Genomic DNA, 14948 nt, shown 5'->3' with positions numbered 1-14948 from the left:
AGGTGAGTGTCTCAGCTGGGACACGCACCTATTCGAGTGATATGCCGTCGGTGTCTCAGATTACACAACCCCTTTAATGTGACTAAAAAAATAACGGTGTTATGCAAGCAGGTGTGGACCCACTGCGCCACTGACTGGGTACACTCTGGAGTGGCGTAACTAAGACACTACCTGGTCTTCACTAGAGCCTCTGATGGTGAGGATAGGCTTGGGTGGTTGCCAGGGGCTACTCCAGAGCAGTCCCCGAGTCAGTGGCAGCTGACCAGGGGTCAGAGTACTTGGTGTGAGCACCGAGGGGACTTGCGTGGCCAAGAGGTTGCGGGTGTAGGCTGGCGGCAATCAATCGAAATCAGTAAGTGAAGTCCGAGGTCAGGGGCAGGCGGCAAACAAGCAAAGTTCCTAAACAAAGTCTGAGGTCAGAGGCAGGTGGCAATTAGGCAAAGTCCAGGAGTTCAATAAGCAAGATCAGCACCGCGCACAGGACAGAAAGAGGGAGCCCAGCTCCCTTGCCCGTGGTTAGGGGCAGCAGCGCCGGCACGGACCGCTGGGCTAACAAACGGAACAAAAACCATTACAATAAATGCGTTTTTGTAACATACTTACTATTAAATATCACAAAACAGCATTTCGTATACCTGTAGTCATAATAACCCCTACAATAGAGTGATCCCATTATGTATGGCGATCTGTAATTGTTTTTCTCCTTCATTCAACCCATAATAAAAGTTGCTAGAAAATAAATTCTTACTTATGTGTACGGCAAAATCACCTAATGTAAAAAAAAACTGTTATTGCCATGATTGTGAGGTAGGGCTGGGGGGGGGGGGCACAGTTTGCCTGTATGGGGCCCTGAAATTCCTTTAAATGGAGATGCACCATATGGCATTATGTATATCATGTAGGACAGTGATGGTGGACATTTTAGAGACCGAGTGCCCAAACTGCAACCGAAAACCCACTTATTCATCGCAAAGTGCCAACACGGCAATTTACCCTGAACACTGAAAAATACCAGCCACGTTAAGCTGTGGGGGCGTGACTTAACACAGGCCCCAGTAAAATGGCGCACCCTAGTATTAAACATGTCCCATTAGTGGCCCCTAGTATTAATAAGGCCCCAGTATTAATAAGTCCCCCATTAGTAGCCCCCAGTATAAATAAGGCCCCATTAGTAGCCCCCAGTATTAATAATGCCCCAATTAGTGGCACTAGTATTAATAAGGCCCCCATTAGTGGCCCCAGTACTAATAATGTCCCCATTATTAATAAGGCCCCTATTAGTAGCCCCTAGTATTAATAATGCCCCCATTAGTGGCCCCAGTATAAATAAGGCGACCATTAGTGGCCCTCAGTATTAATAATGCCCTCATTAGTGGCCCCCAGTATTAATAATGGCCTTATTAGTGGCCCTAGTATTAATAAGGCCCCCATTAGTGGCCCCCAGCATTAATAATGCCCTATTAGTGGCTCCCAGTATTAATAATTCCCCCATTAGTGGCCCTAGTATCAATAATACCACATTAGTGGCCCTAGTATTAATAATGCCCCATTAGTGGCCCATAGTATTAATAAGACCCCCAGTAGTGGCCCTAGTATTAATAATGCACCCATTAGTAGCCCTAGTATTAATAATGCCCCATTAGTGGCCCATAGTATTAATAAGACCCCCAATAGTGGCTCCTAGTATTAATAATGCCCCTATTAGTAGCCCTAGTATTAATAATGCCCCATTAGTAGCCCTAGTATTAATAATGCCCCATTAGTGGCCCATAGTATTAATAAGACCCCCAGTAGTGGCTCCTAGTTTTAATAATGCCCCCATTAGTAGCCCTAGTATTAATAATGCCCCATTAGTGGCCCATAGTATTAATAAGACCCCCAATAGTGGCTCCTAGTATTAATAATGCCCCCATTAGTAGCCCTAGTATTAATAATGCCCCATTAGTGGCCCATAGTATTAATAAGACCCCCAATAGTGGCTCCTAGTATTAATAATGCCCCCATTAGTAGCCCTAGTATTAATAATGCCCCATTAGTGGCCCATAGTATTAATAAGACCCCCAGTAGTGGCTCCTAGTTTTAATAATGCCCCCAATAGAGGCCACAGTATAATTAATAAACCCTTCCTCACTCTTCTTGTGCAACAAATAAATCCTCACCTCCCCCATTTGATGGCGCCGTGGGGAACACTCGCTGCTCACTGGATGTGCCGGGCAGGACCTGCGCTCCAGCGTGATGACATTTTGCAGCATTGACTGGAAGCAGCAGGACACACATAGCCGCGTGCCCACAGAGAGGGCTCTGAGTGCCCCCTCTGGCACCCGTGCCGTAGGTTCGCTGCCACTGATGTAGGCTGTCTAGAGGAAGGTGAAGCTGTGAGAACGTTATGATGCCCCATCTTTTCCCTATTCTAGTGCCCCAGAGTGGAATTACATTGATCCAAAAGCGAGGGCGGCTCTGGACAAGAAGGCGGAAGATGGAGAATTCTGGTGAGAACATTGCACTAAGTAGTGCTGGGTACTGGAGGCAAAGAAACCAGAACATTGGACCAATATTCACAGTAGATAAAGGGGTTTCAGTGGGATATAAATGGTGTAAGAAATCTGCTGCGACTGTGCCTCGGTCTCCACTGCTGAGGTCCTGATGCAGCAGGGAACGGCTGAGGATGTGGTTCAGCCAATCACTGGAGGAGGCGGGTCCTCCCTGCAGCCATTGATAGGCTGAGCGGCATTCTCAACCATTTCCTGCCATGTCGGGTCAGAAGCAGGAAGTGGAGCCCCACAGGGACCCAGACAATATCGGAAAATCAATGGTATCCCACCCCACCACTTTTTTTATTTGGCTGGAATACCCCTTTAATTCAGTATCTGACAGTCCGGCATAACGAGGCAATCCAGAATTTCCAGTTTTATCTCCAGAAAATGTATATTGTATTCTGAAAAATTCCTCAACGTTTTCAAGATCTGTGCTTGCTTTAATTGAATATAGACATTCTAATTACACCCAGAGGCTGAAATCCTGTATATCTAACCTAATGCTTTTCACAGCTGAGCATCTGCAACAGTTGTATCTAGTCTAGACAATCCTCTATGACTCCACACGTATACATTTTACCTGTACTGATACATTGTAACAACAGTCAGGACAGAGCAGAGAGATTTATGCTGCTACCGAATTTCACCCATAGAGTATTGTTTAGACTGGATGTAATTGTACCGAAGCCTCAGCGATGAGAACGATTAGGTCTGTACAAGCTATTCAATTCTGGAGTTAAACAAGACCAGTTCCATTCACTGACAGCAAGCGGAGATGACAGATTGGAAGAATACATCTTGCTGTATGTATTATCCTGTATGTCTGTGTGTGACTCTGTAATGTCTTGGTTGCAGGATGGCATATTCAGACTGGGTAAGGGAATACTCTAAGCTGGAGATCTGCAACCTGGCACCTGACACCCTGACAAGTAACGAGGTGCATAAGTGGAATATAACTCTGTTTGACGGCAGCTGGATCCGGGGGTCGACGGCAGGAGGATGTCAGAATTACCCAGGTAACATATACTGTATATACTATAGATTATATGGTCCACTGTGGTGTCCGCGCTCTTAGCCTTTGTCAATGTAAAAATGCATTCACAGCTGCATTCACAATTCTTTAGGCTTCAGAGCTGAATTCTTCCAGCATCCTCTGTTTGCAATTTGCGTTCTAGAAAGTGTTGTCTTTACACTGTGCTCTGTACAGTAAACATGGGTAAAACTAACTGCCGCCCATGTATTATGGAAGTTCAGATAAGTTGTTGTGGGGATCTTTCAGGACAAGCTTGATGACAGTTTTCAGTGACAGCAAGCAGAATTTTGAATTCAGCTCTGGAGTATAATACAGGATGTAACTCAGAACCAGTACAGGATAAGTAATGTATGTACACAGTGACTGCACCAGCAGAATAGTGAGTGCAGCTCTAGAGTATAATACAGGATGTAACTCAGGATCAGTACAGGATAAGTAATGTAATGTATGTACACAGTGACTGCACCAGCAGAATAGTGAGTGCAGCTCTGGAGTATAATACAGGATGTAACTCAGGATCAGTACAGGATAAGTAATGTATGTACACAGTGACTGCACCAGCAGAATAGTGAGTGCAGCTCTAGAGTATAATACAGGATGTAACTCAGGATCAGTACAGGATAAGTAATGTAATGTATGTACACAGTGACTGCACCAGCAGAATAGTGAGTGCAGCTCTGGAGTATAATACAGGATGTAACTCAGGATCAGTACAGGATAAGTAATGTAATGTATGTACACAGTGACTCCACCAGCAGAATAGTAAGTGCAGCGCTGAAGTATAATACAGGATGTAACCCAGTATCAGTACAGGATAAGTAATGTATATACAGAGTGTCTCCACCAGCAGAATAGTGAGTGCAGATCTGGAATATAATACAGGATGTAACTCAGGATCAGTACAGGATAAGTAATTTATGTACACAGTGACTGCACCTGCAGAATAGTGAGTGCAGCTCTGGAGTATAATACAGGATGTAACTCCACCAGCAGAATAGTGAGTGCAGCTCTGGAGTATAATACAGGATGTAACTCAGGATCAGTACAGGATAAGTCATGTATGTACACAGTGACTCCACCAGCAGAATAGTGAGTGCAGCTCTGGAGTATGATACAGGATGTAACTCAGGATCAGTACAGGATAAGTAATGTAATGTATGTACACAGTGACTCCACCAGCAGAATAGTGAGTGCAGCTCTGGAGTATAATACAGGATGTAACTCAGGATCAGTACAGGATAAGTCATGTATGTACACAGTGACTGCACCAGCAGAATAGTGAGTGCAGCTCTGGAGTATAATACAGGATGTAACTCAGGATTAGTACAGGATAAGTAATGTATGTACACAGTGACTCCACCAGCAGAATAGTGAGTGCAGCTCTGGAGTATAATACAGGATGTAACTCAGGATCAGTACAGGATAAGTCATGTAATGTATGTACACAGTGACTAATCTATTCATGTGTATGTATAAAATTATTATAAAATGAACCCATTTTTTTTACATACAGCAACATTTTGGACAAACCCCCAGTTCCAGGTTAAGCTGGAAGAACCAGATGATGATCATGATGGACACTCACATGATCCTTGCTGTACGGTCATTGTGGGACTAATGCAGAAGAATCGGAGGCGACAGAAAAAATTAGGGGAGGACCTGCTGAGTATTGGCTTTGCCTTGTACAAGGTAAGAAGATGTTATATTATTTATGTCCAATTATGTTCATTAACAATCTCATTTAACATACACGGGGGAGATTTATCAAACTGGCGTAAAGTAGAACTGGCCTAGTCGCCCATAGCAACCAATCAGATTCCACCTTTCATCACTCACATCTCCTTTTGAAAATGAAAGGTGGAATCTGATTGGTTGGTATGGGTAACTAAGCCAGTTCTACTTTACACCAGTTTCATAAATCTCCCCCACAGTGTTTTATAAGATGTTGATAAATGTTTAAACTAATAGCTGCTAAGATCTACTACTAAAGGTTACATATTGTTCTTATCATTCAACTGAAAAGGACATTTGGGAGGAGCATTGTGAGCTCCTGTCTGTTGCCCTAGCCTTCAGCCAATCAGCATCACCGGGGTTGTCTTAGCAATTGCTCATTGGATAGAAGCGTCTAACTTAGTAACAGCAACTCAAGTGTCTTTTTCAGCTGGATTCCAGTGACTGGACATTGGAACTGTATAGCAATTAGCATCTACTAGTGTATTCTTTTATGGGTATCTTAGTGCCTGTTTTTCTGGATACATAAACAACATTAACAAATGTGATATGGATATTCTAAAAATTGCATTTCTGTTTTGCAGGTTCCTAAAGAGGTGCGGTGATTTCCATTCCTTTAGTCTTGAACATGGGTCATTTCTGATAACTCAGTGGTGACAAACTTATTGTTTTACTTTATACTTTACTATGTTTTCATGGATGAGCATTGTCAGATTCAGTATGTGAAGTGGCTGGGTTTGGGGTGGTCCCAACGCAACTGGGTTGACCTGTCACCACGTGTTCCTGCTCTCCAGAGGAAATGGCTGAGTGTCCATGTCTCAGCATCTTCTTCTGGTCACTCGTGCAGTCTGGCAGAGTGTCTTCTACTGAACACTGGTCCCTATCTGCAGACAACTAAAGGCTCTGACTGCTCTTCTTTTATACAGTTTCTGACTGAACTGGAACCTTCTAATGGGAGGGGTGGAGTGGAGAATCACAGCCTAAATAGAAACAATGCTACAATTTCCGTCTGCCATAGACTTGTTTTGACTAAGGCTACTTTCACATAAGCGTTTTGGCTTTCTGTTTGTGAGCTCCGTTCAGGGCTCTCAAAAGTGGTCCAAAACGGATCAGTTTTGCCCTAAAGCATTCTGAATGGAAAAGGGTCCGCTCAGAATGCATCAGTTTGCCTCCGTTCAGTCACCATTCCACTCTGGATGCGGACACCAAAACGCTGCTTGCAACGTTTTGCTGTCTGCCTGACGAAGCGGAGCCAAACGGATCCATCTTGGCACACAATGTAAGTCAATGGGGACGGATCCGTTTTCTCTGACACAATCTGGCACAATAGAAAACTGATCCGTCCCCCGTTGACTTTCAATGGAGTTCAAGACGGATCCATCATGGCTATAGAAGACATAATACAACCGGATCTGTTCATGACAGATGGCTTGTATTATTGTAATGGAAGCGTTTTTGCAGATCCATGATGGATCCGCAAAAAAATGCTGGTGTGAAAGTAGCCCAAGCAGTTTTCAGATGTAAACAAAAGTCTAGAGCAGGGATCAGCAAGCTTCGTCACTCCAGCTGTTGTGAATCTACAGTTCCCAGCATGCTCTATTCATTTCTATGAAGAGCAAGTACGCATGCTGGGAGTTTTAGTTTCACAACAGCTGGAGTGCCGGAGGTTGCCTATCGCTGGTCTAGACCAGTGTTTCCCAACCAGTGTGCCTCCAGCTGTTGCAAAACTACAACTCCCAGCATGCCCAGACAGTCTTTGGTTGTGTGGGCATGCTGGGAGTTGTAGTTTTGCAACAGCTGGAGGCACACTGGTTGGGAAACACTGGTCTAGACAGACGATCAAAAGGTCACTGTGTCTGTTTTTTCCCCTCCAAAACATTAGCCCTGCATATTCTCTTAGGCCTCATTCACACAACCGTATTTTTGGTCTGCATCCGATCCACATTATTTGCGGATTGGATGTAGGCCCATTCATTTCAACAGGGCTGCAAAATATGCGGACAACACACCGTTCCACAGTCCTTCAAAAGAGATAGAACATGTCTATCCTGGGCATTGTTACAATGGGTCTACAAAAAAACAAACCCTGTCCACAGTGCAGTGCAAATACAGTGTAAGAACTGTGCAAATGACCAGGATATATTACAATAAATATAGTTCAACAATATAAAACAGCATGCACACACACAGCATAAATTATAGTGCAAGTTAACCCTTCAAGGTGCAATAAAGTAGGAAGTTGATGGCTTTGCATAGTAGCAATAAAAGCAAAAGTCCACAAACATCAAGTTCGAAGTATACTTGCTTCGGGGATCTTCACTTTGGACAGTCCTTGCTTGTTAGAATAGTCCCTTGATGGTAAAGTGATCAACTGTAAAATGTGGAGAAGCCTGGCAATGTGTTCACTTTCTCTGCAGCACTCCCACAGGGGAAATGAGGAATTGCACATCTCTCACTCGAAACAGTGGGTTGCTTGTAGAATACAGCACAGGTCTCCAAGATTGAGAAACACTCTTTGTAACTACTCTCCATTCTGGTCAGGGGGTGAAGATCCTGAACCGAGGACCTCCTTTTATTAACTCAATATTCCCTAACAGGATGTAAGACAATGTATTTTTTTAAATGGATGAACCTGTTAATATACAAACTGCATTTTGGCCGATTAGAATTAAACAAATCAGTTTTATGTGATTAGAAAAAGAACTTACTTTTTTCCCCATAAACAGCACCACTCTTTTCCATAGGCGGTGTCTGGTATTGCATTCACTTAATTGAGGCTAAGCTGCAATAACGGACACTGCTTTTCTGGAAAAAAAACATTCAGAAGTCCTTATCCATTGATTTTTGTCTCTAAGGCTAGATGGCACAAATGTGGTGGGAGTCACACCTGTCAGAAGAACAAGGGTTGCTCATGTGGAATTCCTACAGGCTTCTGGTCTTCTACTAGGCATCTTATCTTGCTGAGATCCCTGTTCCTCCATTTGGTGGGGGTCTCAGACATTTAGAACATATCCTGCGGTCATGACAGTGTATATTTGGAAAGCTCTTAAAAGTGAACCACCACCTTTGAACATACTTTCACTTTAGGGGTCGGAGCTCTGTTTTTATGATACAGAGCTCAAAATTCTCAGTTTCCCTTCAAACAGTCAGAGATCAATGAAAAAAAATCCCAACTTCCAGCATCCACCACTAGGGGGAGCTTATTCCATATGGACTTATATAGCTAGCATTACACACATCAAATTAAATTGAGCAAGGTCCTCAGCTCCCCCTAGTGGTGGTTTCAGGTAGCCAAAATACTTTTATGTAATGAACAATGGCTTGGAGGCAAACCATTGCTATTGTTTCCAGGGGACCCAGACTGAACTGCTTCTTCTGTTTCTGGTAGTCACCACTAGGGGAGCTCTGTACATGGGGATTTTACAGTTTCCATTGCGTGCAGTATACATATGTATGCCTTTTATCTGGTGCAATTACATTGAGAAATGTGGTGTTCAGAATGAGCGCCATATTCAACAAGCACTTGTTCCATATTAAAATTTATGTTTAAATTAAAAATTTCTTCCACTTCTCTGTGTTCTCTGGGAATTAAGAAAATGAAAATACTTAAATATTACTTTATTATAAATATTTTCCCAAATACCTTTCATTCGTTATAATGGCTCGTTTCGTCTGGGGAGCAATCATTAGGAGAAATAAAATGGCCAACGTCCTATTTGTGCACACAGAACCCAACCTAATCACACAGGAGGCCAAGTTAAGTTACTTCACAACACTGAGCTAAAGAGCTGCCTCATCCTCCTCTCTGCTCTGCTTGTCAGGGGTTCTCCGGGAATTAAGTGTTGTGAAGTATCTTGTCCTCCTTTGTGATTGGAACAGGTTTTGTGTGAACTATTAGGACAGCGGCCATTTTATTTCTCCTAATGAATGATTTCTCCCTAGACAAAATGAGCCATTATAACTAATGACAGGTATTTGGGAATATATTTATGATAAAGTAATATTTAAGCATTTTTATTTTCTTAATTCCCAGAGAACCCCTTTAATAAAAAAAAATATGTAAAATTTGTATGAAGTCTTGGGAGTCACTCTTTTGGATCTGCGTTGCCTGGGAGTGTTTGACCCATGCGTAATGGAGAACTAGGTGGGCAAGGACATCCATACTAGATTTTGCTAGGGGGCGCTATTAGATCTGTTTATATTATAGATACAATAAAAAAAGCGGTAGTTACGATTTCTGCATCAGAAATCGATTGCCATATTGTTTTAGATTTTCATGCTTTTTGTCTTTCCCTATGTAGTTGCAGAAACAAACCGACGTCCATCTCAACAAAGACTTTTTCCAGAGGGCTCCATCGGCTGCTCGCTCCGACACCTTCATCAACATGCGGGAAGTGTCTAAACGTATAAAGTTACCGGTGGGAGATTATCTCATTGTCCCGTCCACCTTCGAGCCATTAAAACCTGGGGACTTCTGCCTGCGCATCTTCTCCGAGAAAGCTGCCGAATCTCTGTACGTATGGAGACGCCCCCTGTCCTGTATGTAGGAAGGAGACTTCTATGTTCCCTGTTTAGTTCTCGACACTTTTTGGATACATTTGCATACTTAGTCTCTTATAGCGGTTGTCCAGGACCTTTCCCTGGGGCTCCATTGAAGTAAATGGGGCTCATCTGCAATACCATACGTCACTTGTGTACAGGTGTGGCGCTGATGAGACACTTGGATCAGCTGGTCATGTATATTTATTTGTAACAAGAACGCTTAGCTCCCACGGGGAGAGGCAGATTCCAAAATACTTAGGGCTGTTTCACACGAGAGGATGCCGTGCGTGACATCCGCTGCGTTAATGACAGCCAAGACCCGATGCGGACAGAAGAAGCACGGAGCAGTAACATTCTGTGATCTTTTTACTACGAAATCACGGTGACAACTTTATCTCACTGATTTTGTAGTAAAGAGGTCGCAGAGAGGCACGGAGCAGTATCAGTCATGTTAATGCTCCGTGCTTCTTCTGTCCGCAGCGGGTCTTGGCTGTCATTCACGCAGCGGATGTCACGCACGGCATCCGCTCGTGTGAAACAGCCCTTAAAGGGATAATGCCATGAGTGATGTAAAAAATTAAAACTAGACCTCACATAGTTCATGTGTACATCTCTTTATAACAGTGCTTCTCAATTATTTTCTGTCATGCCCCCCCTAGGAAGAAGAAAACATTTCGCGCCCCCCGCACGACTGTAAATAGTGTTATATATGTGCCATCCACAGACCCCCCACCCCATAACAGTGCCATCCACAGTGCCCCCCCAGCCCATAACAGTGCCATCCGTGTGCCCGCCGCCGCCGTTTAAAGTTATTAAACATGCCCCCCTCCCTCCTAATAGTACCGTATATCCGAATTTCTTCTGTATAATGCCGGCAGGCGGGCCGGGCGGCCGGCGCGTCCCTCAGTGACATCACTTGTCTGCGCCGCCTGCTTCATTCATAAAGCAGGCGGCGCAGGCACGTCACGTGCTGCCCGGCCTGCCGGCATTATACAGAAGAAATTCGGATATATGGTACTATTAGGAGTGAGGGGGGCATGTTTAATAACTTTTAATTCAATAATACATTTTATATTAGTATACCGGAGGGGACGGTGGGGCGGGGCTATAGTACAGTGACCGCACTGCCCCACCGCTATTGCCGGCCCCCAGCTCCTCCTCCCAGTCCCTCCCCCGGTCCCCGCTCCGTACATCGCGTCCAGCGCCTGCGCCGGCCTCTAATCAGAGGAAGGGAGATGAGCGCTTCCACAATGGAAGCGCTCATCTCCCTGCCCATTAACGCACACCCCAAAGGCCGGCCCTGAACGAGCCCACCTTTACTGAGCCTGGCGCCCCCCCTGGGGGGCGCGCCCCACTATTTGAGAAGCACTGCTTTATAAGAAAGCTAAAACCAGCCCTGTACCTGACTAGCGATGAGCGGCATAGGCAATATTTGTTTTTGCAAATTTTTCGCATAATATTCTCAATAAATTAGCGAATTCTAGAATTCGTGATCTCGTCATTATTTTTCGTGATTGCGCAAATCGGCACTAATGATGTGCATATTTTTTGTGCAATACATGCAACTTCACATTTTTGAGTCTGAGTAGACATTACTGATTGGTGCACTAAGTATTGTTGTGACATCACAGCACTATGTCTGTAGCATGTACAGTCATGTGAAAAAATTAGGACACCCTTTGAAAGCATGTGGTTTTTTGTAACATTTTTAATAAAAGGTTATTTCATCTCCGTTTCAACAATACAGAGAGATTAAAGTAATCCAACTAAACAAAGAAAACTGAAGAAAAGTCTTTTCAAGATCTTCTGTAAATGTCATTCTACAAAAATGCCTATTCTAACTGAGGAAAAAGATAGGACACCCTCACATGTATTCCCTCTTAAATTGGCTCAGATCTCACACAGGTATATCACACCAGGTGCACATAATTAGTAGATCGTTACTCTGCATGTTGAATGAGGCTTGCCCTATTTAAACCTCAGACATTTAGTTTGGTGTGCTCCTGACTGTTGAAGTGAGAGTGAGCACCATGGTGAGAGCAAAAGAGCTGTCAGAGGACTTCAGAAAAAAGATTGTAGCAGCCTATGAGTCTGGGAAGGGATTTAAAAAGATCTCAAAAGATTTTGAAATCAGCCATTCCACTGTCCGGAAGATAGTCTACAAGTGGAGGGCTTTCAAAACAACTGCCAACATGCCCAGGACTGGTCGCCCCAGCAAGTTCACCCCAAGAGCAGACCGCAAGATGCTAAAAGAGGTCTCCAAAAACCCTAAAGTGTCATCTCGAGAACTACAGCAGGCTCTGGCTACTGTTGATGTAGAAGTACATGCCTCTACAATCAGAAAGAGACTGTACAAGTTTAACTTGCATGGGAGGTGTGCAAGGAGGAAACCTTTGCTTTCCAAGAGAAACATCGAGGCCAGACTGACATTTGCCAGAGATAAAGTTGACAAAGACCAGGACTTCTGGAATAATGTTCTTTGGACAGATGAGTCCAAAATTGAATTATTTGGACACAACAGCAATGGACATGTTTGGCGTAAACCAAACACAGCATTCCAAGAAAAGAACCTCATACCAACTGTGAAGCATGGAGGTGGAAGTGTCATGGTTTGGGGCTGCTTTGCTGCAGCAGGACCTGGTCAGCTCACCATCATAGAATCCACGATGAATTCTACTGTGTATCAGAAGGTGCTTGAAGAACATGTGAGACCATCAGTTAGAAAATTAAAGCTGAAGCGGAACTGGACCATGCAACATGACAATGACCCAAAACATACTAGTAAATCAACCAAAGATTGGCTGAAAAAGAAGAAATGGAGAGTCCTGGAATGGCCAAGTCAAAGTCCAGATTTGAATCCCATTGAGATGCTGTGGGGTGACTTGAAAAGGGCTGTACGTGCAAGAAACCCCTCAAACATCTCACAGCTGAAAAAGTTCTGCATTGAGGAGTGGGGTAAAATTTCCTCAGACCGATGTCGAAGACTGGTAGATGGCTACAAGAACCGTCTCACTGCAGTTATTTCAGCCAAAGGAGGTAACACTCGCTATTAGGGGCAAGGGTGTCCTATCTTTTTCCTCAGTTAGAATAGGCATTTTTGTAGAATGACATTTACAGAAGATCTTGAAAAGACTTTTCTTCAGTTTTCTTTGTTTAGTCGGATTACTTTAATCTCTCTGTATTGTTGAAACGGAGATGAAATAACCTTTTATTAAAAATGTTACAAAAAACCACATGCTTTCAAAGGGTGTCCTAATTTTTTCACATGACTGTAGGTATGGACAGCAGAGAAACAGTAATCCCTATCACACTACCTAACACCCTGCACTGGAGCCTATCAGCTACACTATATCACTATCTAACATACACTGACTACCTCCCACTAACTATCTGTATTTTATATATGAGCTAACTATCTATCTAATGTAATTGGATAAGGAATAGGATCCAGGTGAAAGCACAGAGCACAGCAATGTCACTGCTCTCTCTCTCTCTCTGTCAGAACTGCAAAAAAAAACTGCAGAAAATGGCTGCTGGGGAGGTTCTTATATAGTGAGGGGTAGATAAAGTTTCAGAACTCTTTTTTATATATATTTTTTCTACCAGGGAAGTTGGTGACGTGGCGAAAGGTGTTCCTTATGAGGTAATATATGGAATTTAGTCAAAATTTATCATGCATAAAACAACCAATGACATCAATAACAATTTTAGGACCCCCCCTTCCCCACATTAGCTCATTATGGGCTGTAAGACGGGGTTGGGAGCCAGAAACTAAACACAAATCACAGAGAAAAGATAAAAAACTAAATAAATATGCGGATGTCCATGGCTACATTTATGAAAAAAAATCACAAAAAGCAGCAAAAAATAATGCAAACATTCTATATGGACTAAGCCCCCACGCTGATAAAATCTGAGACTCTCAGCCAATATATTTTAATCAAAACACATCTGTGCCCACCTACAAGCGCCAAGGTGGTCTCAGTCAGGCAGGACCCACTCTAAACCTACGCAGACCCTGCACATGGGAGCCAGACCTTTAAATGTGCCTTCCACCCTGTAGGTATTTGCATTGCCTTTAGGGGACAATATGATGTTGTATTGAAGCACCAGGTATGAGGTTGGGGAGAGTCTATGCAGGGGTGCACCTAGACTTTCTGTTGCCCGAGGCGAAAACTGAAACGGTGCCCTCCCTCCCCAATGCCAATTTCTTAATCTAACCACTTCCCTTCAGCCCATGGCCCTTCTGCTGCCCCCCTCTTGCTGCCTGATGCGATCGCCTCACCTGGCCTCATTGGTGGTGCACCCCTACATCTATGGCTCCCTTATACATTGCTGTGGGGATCCTGTGTGCCTCCATAAGGCACTGTATGGGGCCTCGTTCACAGTTCAGTGTTTGGTCAGTGATTTCCATCAGTTATTGTGAGCCAAAACCAGGTGTGGGTCAAAAACACAGAACAGGTGCTGATCTTTCCCTTATACCTCATCTCTGTGTAGGCGTCACTAATGGTTTTGGCTCACAATCACTGATTTAAATCACTGACCAAACACTGAAGTGTGAACGAGGCCTGAATTTGGTTTTAAAGAAGTTTTCTGAGTGTTTTATGCTGGTGACCTATGCTCTGGATAGAGCATCAGTATCCAATCAGTGGGGGTCTGACACCTGGGACCCCCGCCGATTAGATGTCACTGGCCTACAGTAAGCTGTGAGGAGACCATGGCCTCTTCAAGCAGATGATCAGTGGGAGGGAGTGCCGGGAATCGGACCAATATAAAACAATCGGAAACCCCCCTTAAAGGGCATCTGTCAGCAGTTTTGTACCTATTACACTGGATGACCTGTTACATGTGGGCTTGGCAGCTGAAGGCATCTGTGTTGGTCCCATGTTCTTATGTGTCCTCATTGCTGAGAAAAAAATTAGCCTCTAGGAGCAACTGGTGCGTTACCATTACACCTAGAGGCTCAGCTCTCTCTGCAACTGCTTGACCCTCTGCACTTTGATTGACAGAGCCAGGCAGTGAAAACGTCATCACACCTGGTCCTGTCAATCAAAATTGAGAGGGCGTGGCAGTTGCAGAGAGAGCAGAACCTCTAGGTGCAATCACAA

General features: G+C 43.9%; 1 protein-coding gene across 1 annotated transcript in view; it reads left to right on the top strand.

The window, feature by feature from the left end:
• Window positions 1–14948, top strand: part of LOC122934382 (calpain-8-like) — a 66637-nt gene that overhangs the window by 36213 nt on the left and 15476 nt on the right. Inside the window, exons 8-13 of the mRNA XM_044289800.1 lie at window positions 2415–2489; window positions 3390–3550; window positions 5081–5256; window positions 5883–5894; window positions 9600–9811; window positions 13447–13483. Of these exons, the coding sequence (XP_044145735.1) occupies window positions 2415–2489; window positions 3390–3550; window positions 5081–5256; window positions 5883–5894; window positions 9600–9811; window positions 13447–13483 (673 nt within the window). The remainder of the gene's footprint in view (window positions 1–2414; window positions 2490–3389; window positions 3551–5080; window positions 5257–5882; window positions 5895–9599; window positions 9812–13446; window positions 13484–14948) is intronic.

The sequence above is a fragment of the Bufo gargarizans genome, chromosome 4 (assembly GCF_014858855.1).
Source record: "Bufo gargarizans isolate SCDJY-AF-19 chromosome 4, ASM1485885v1, whole genome shotgun sequence".
Classification (NCBI taxonomy): Eukaryota; Metazoa; Chordata; class Amphibia; order Anura; family Bufonidae; genus Bufo; species Bufo gargarizans.
This window is presented reverse-complemented; position numbering and strand designations above follow the sequence as displayed.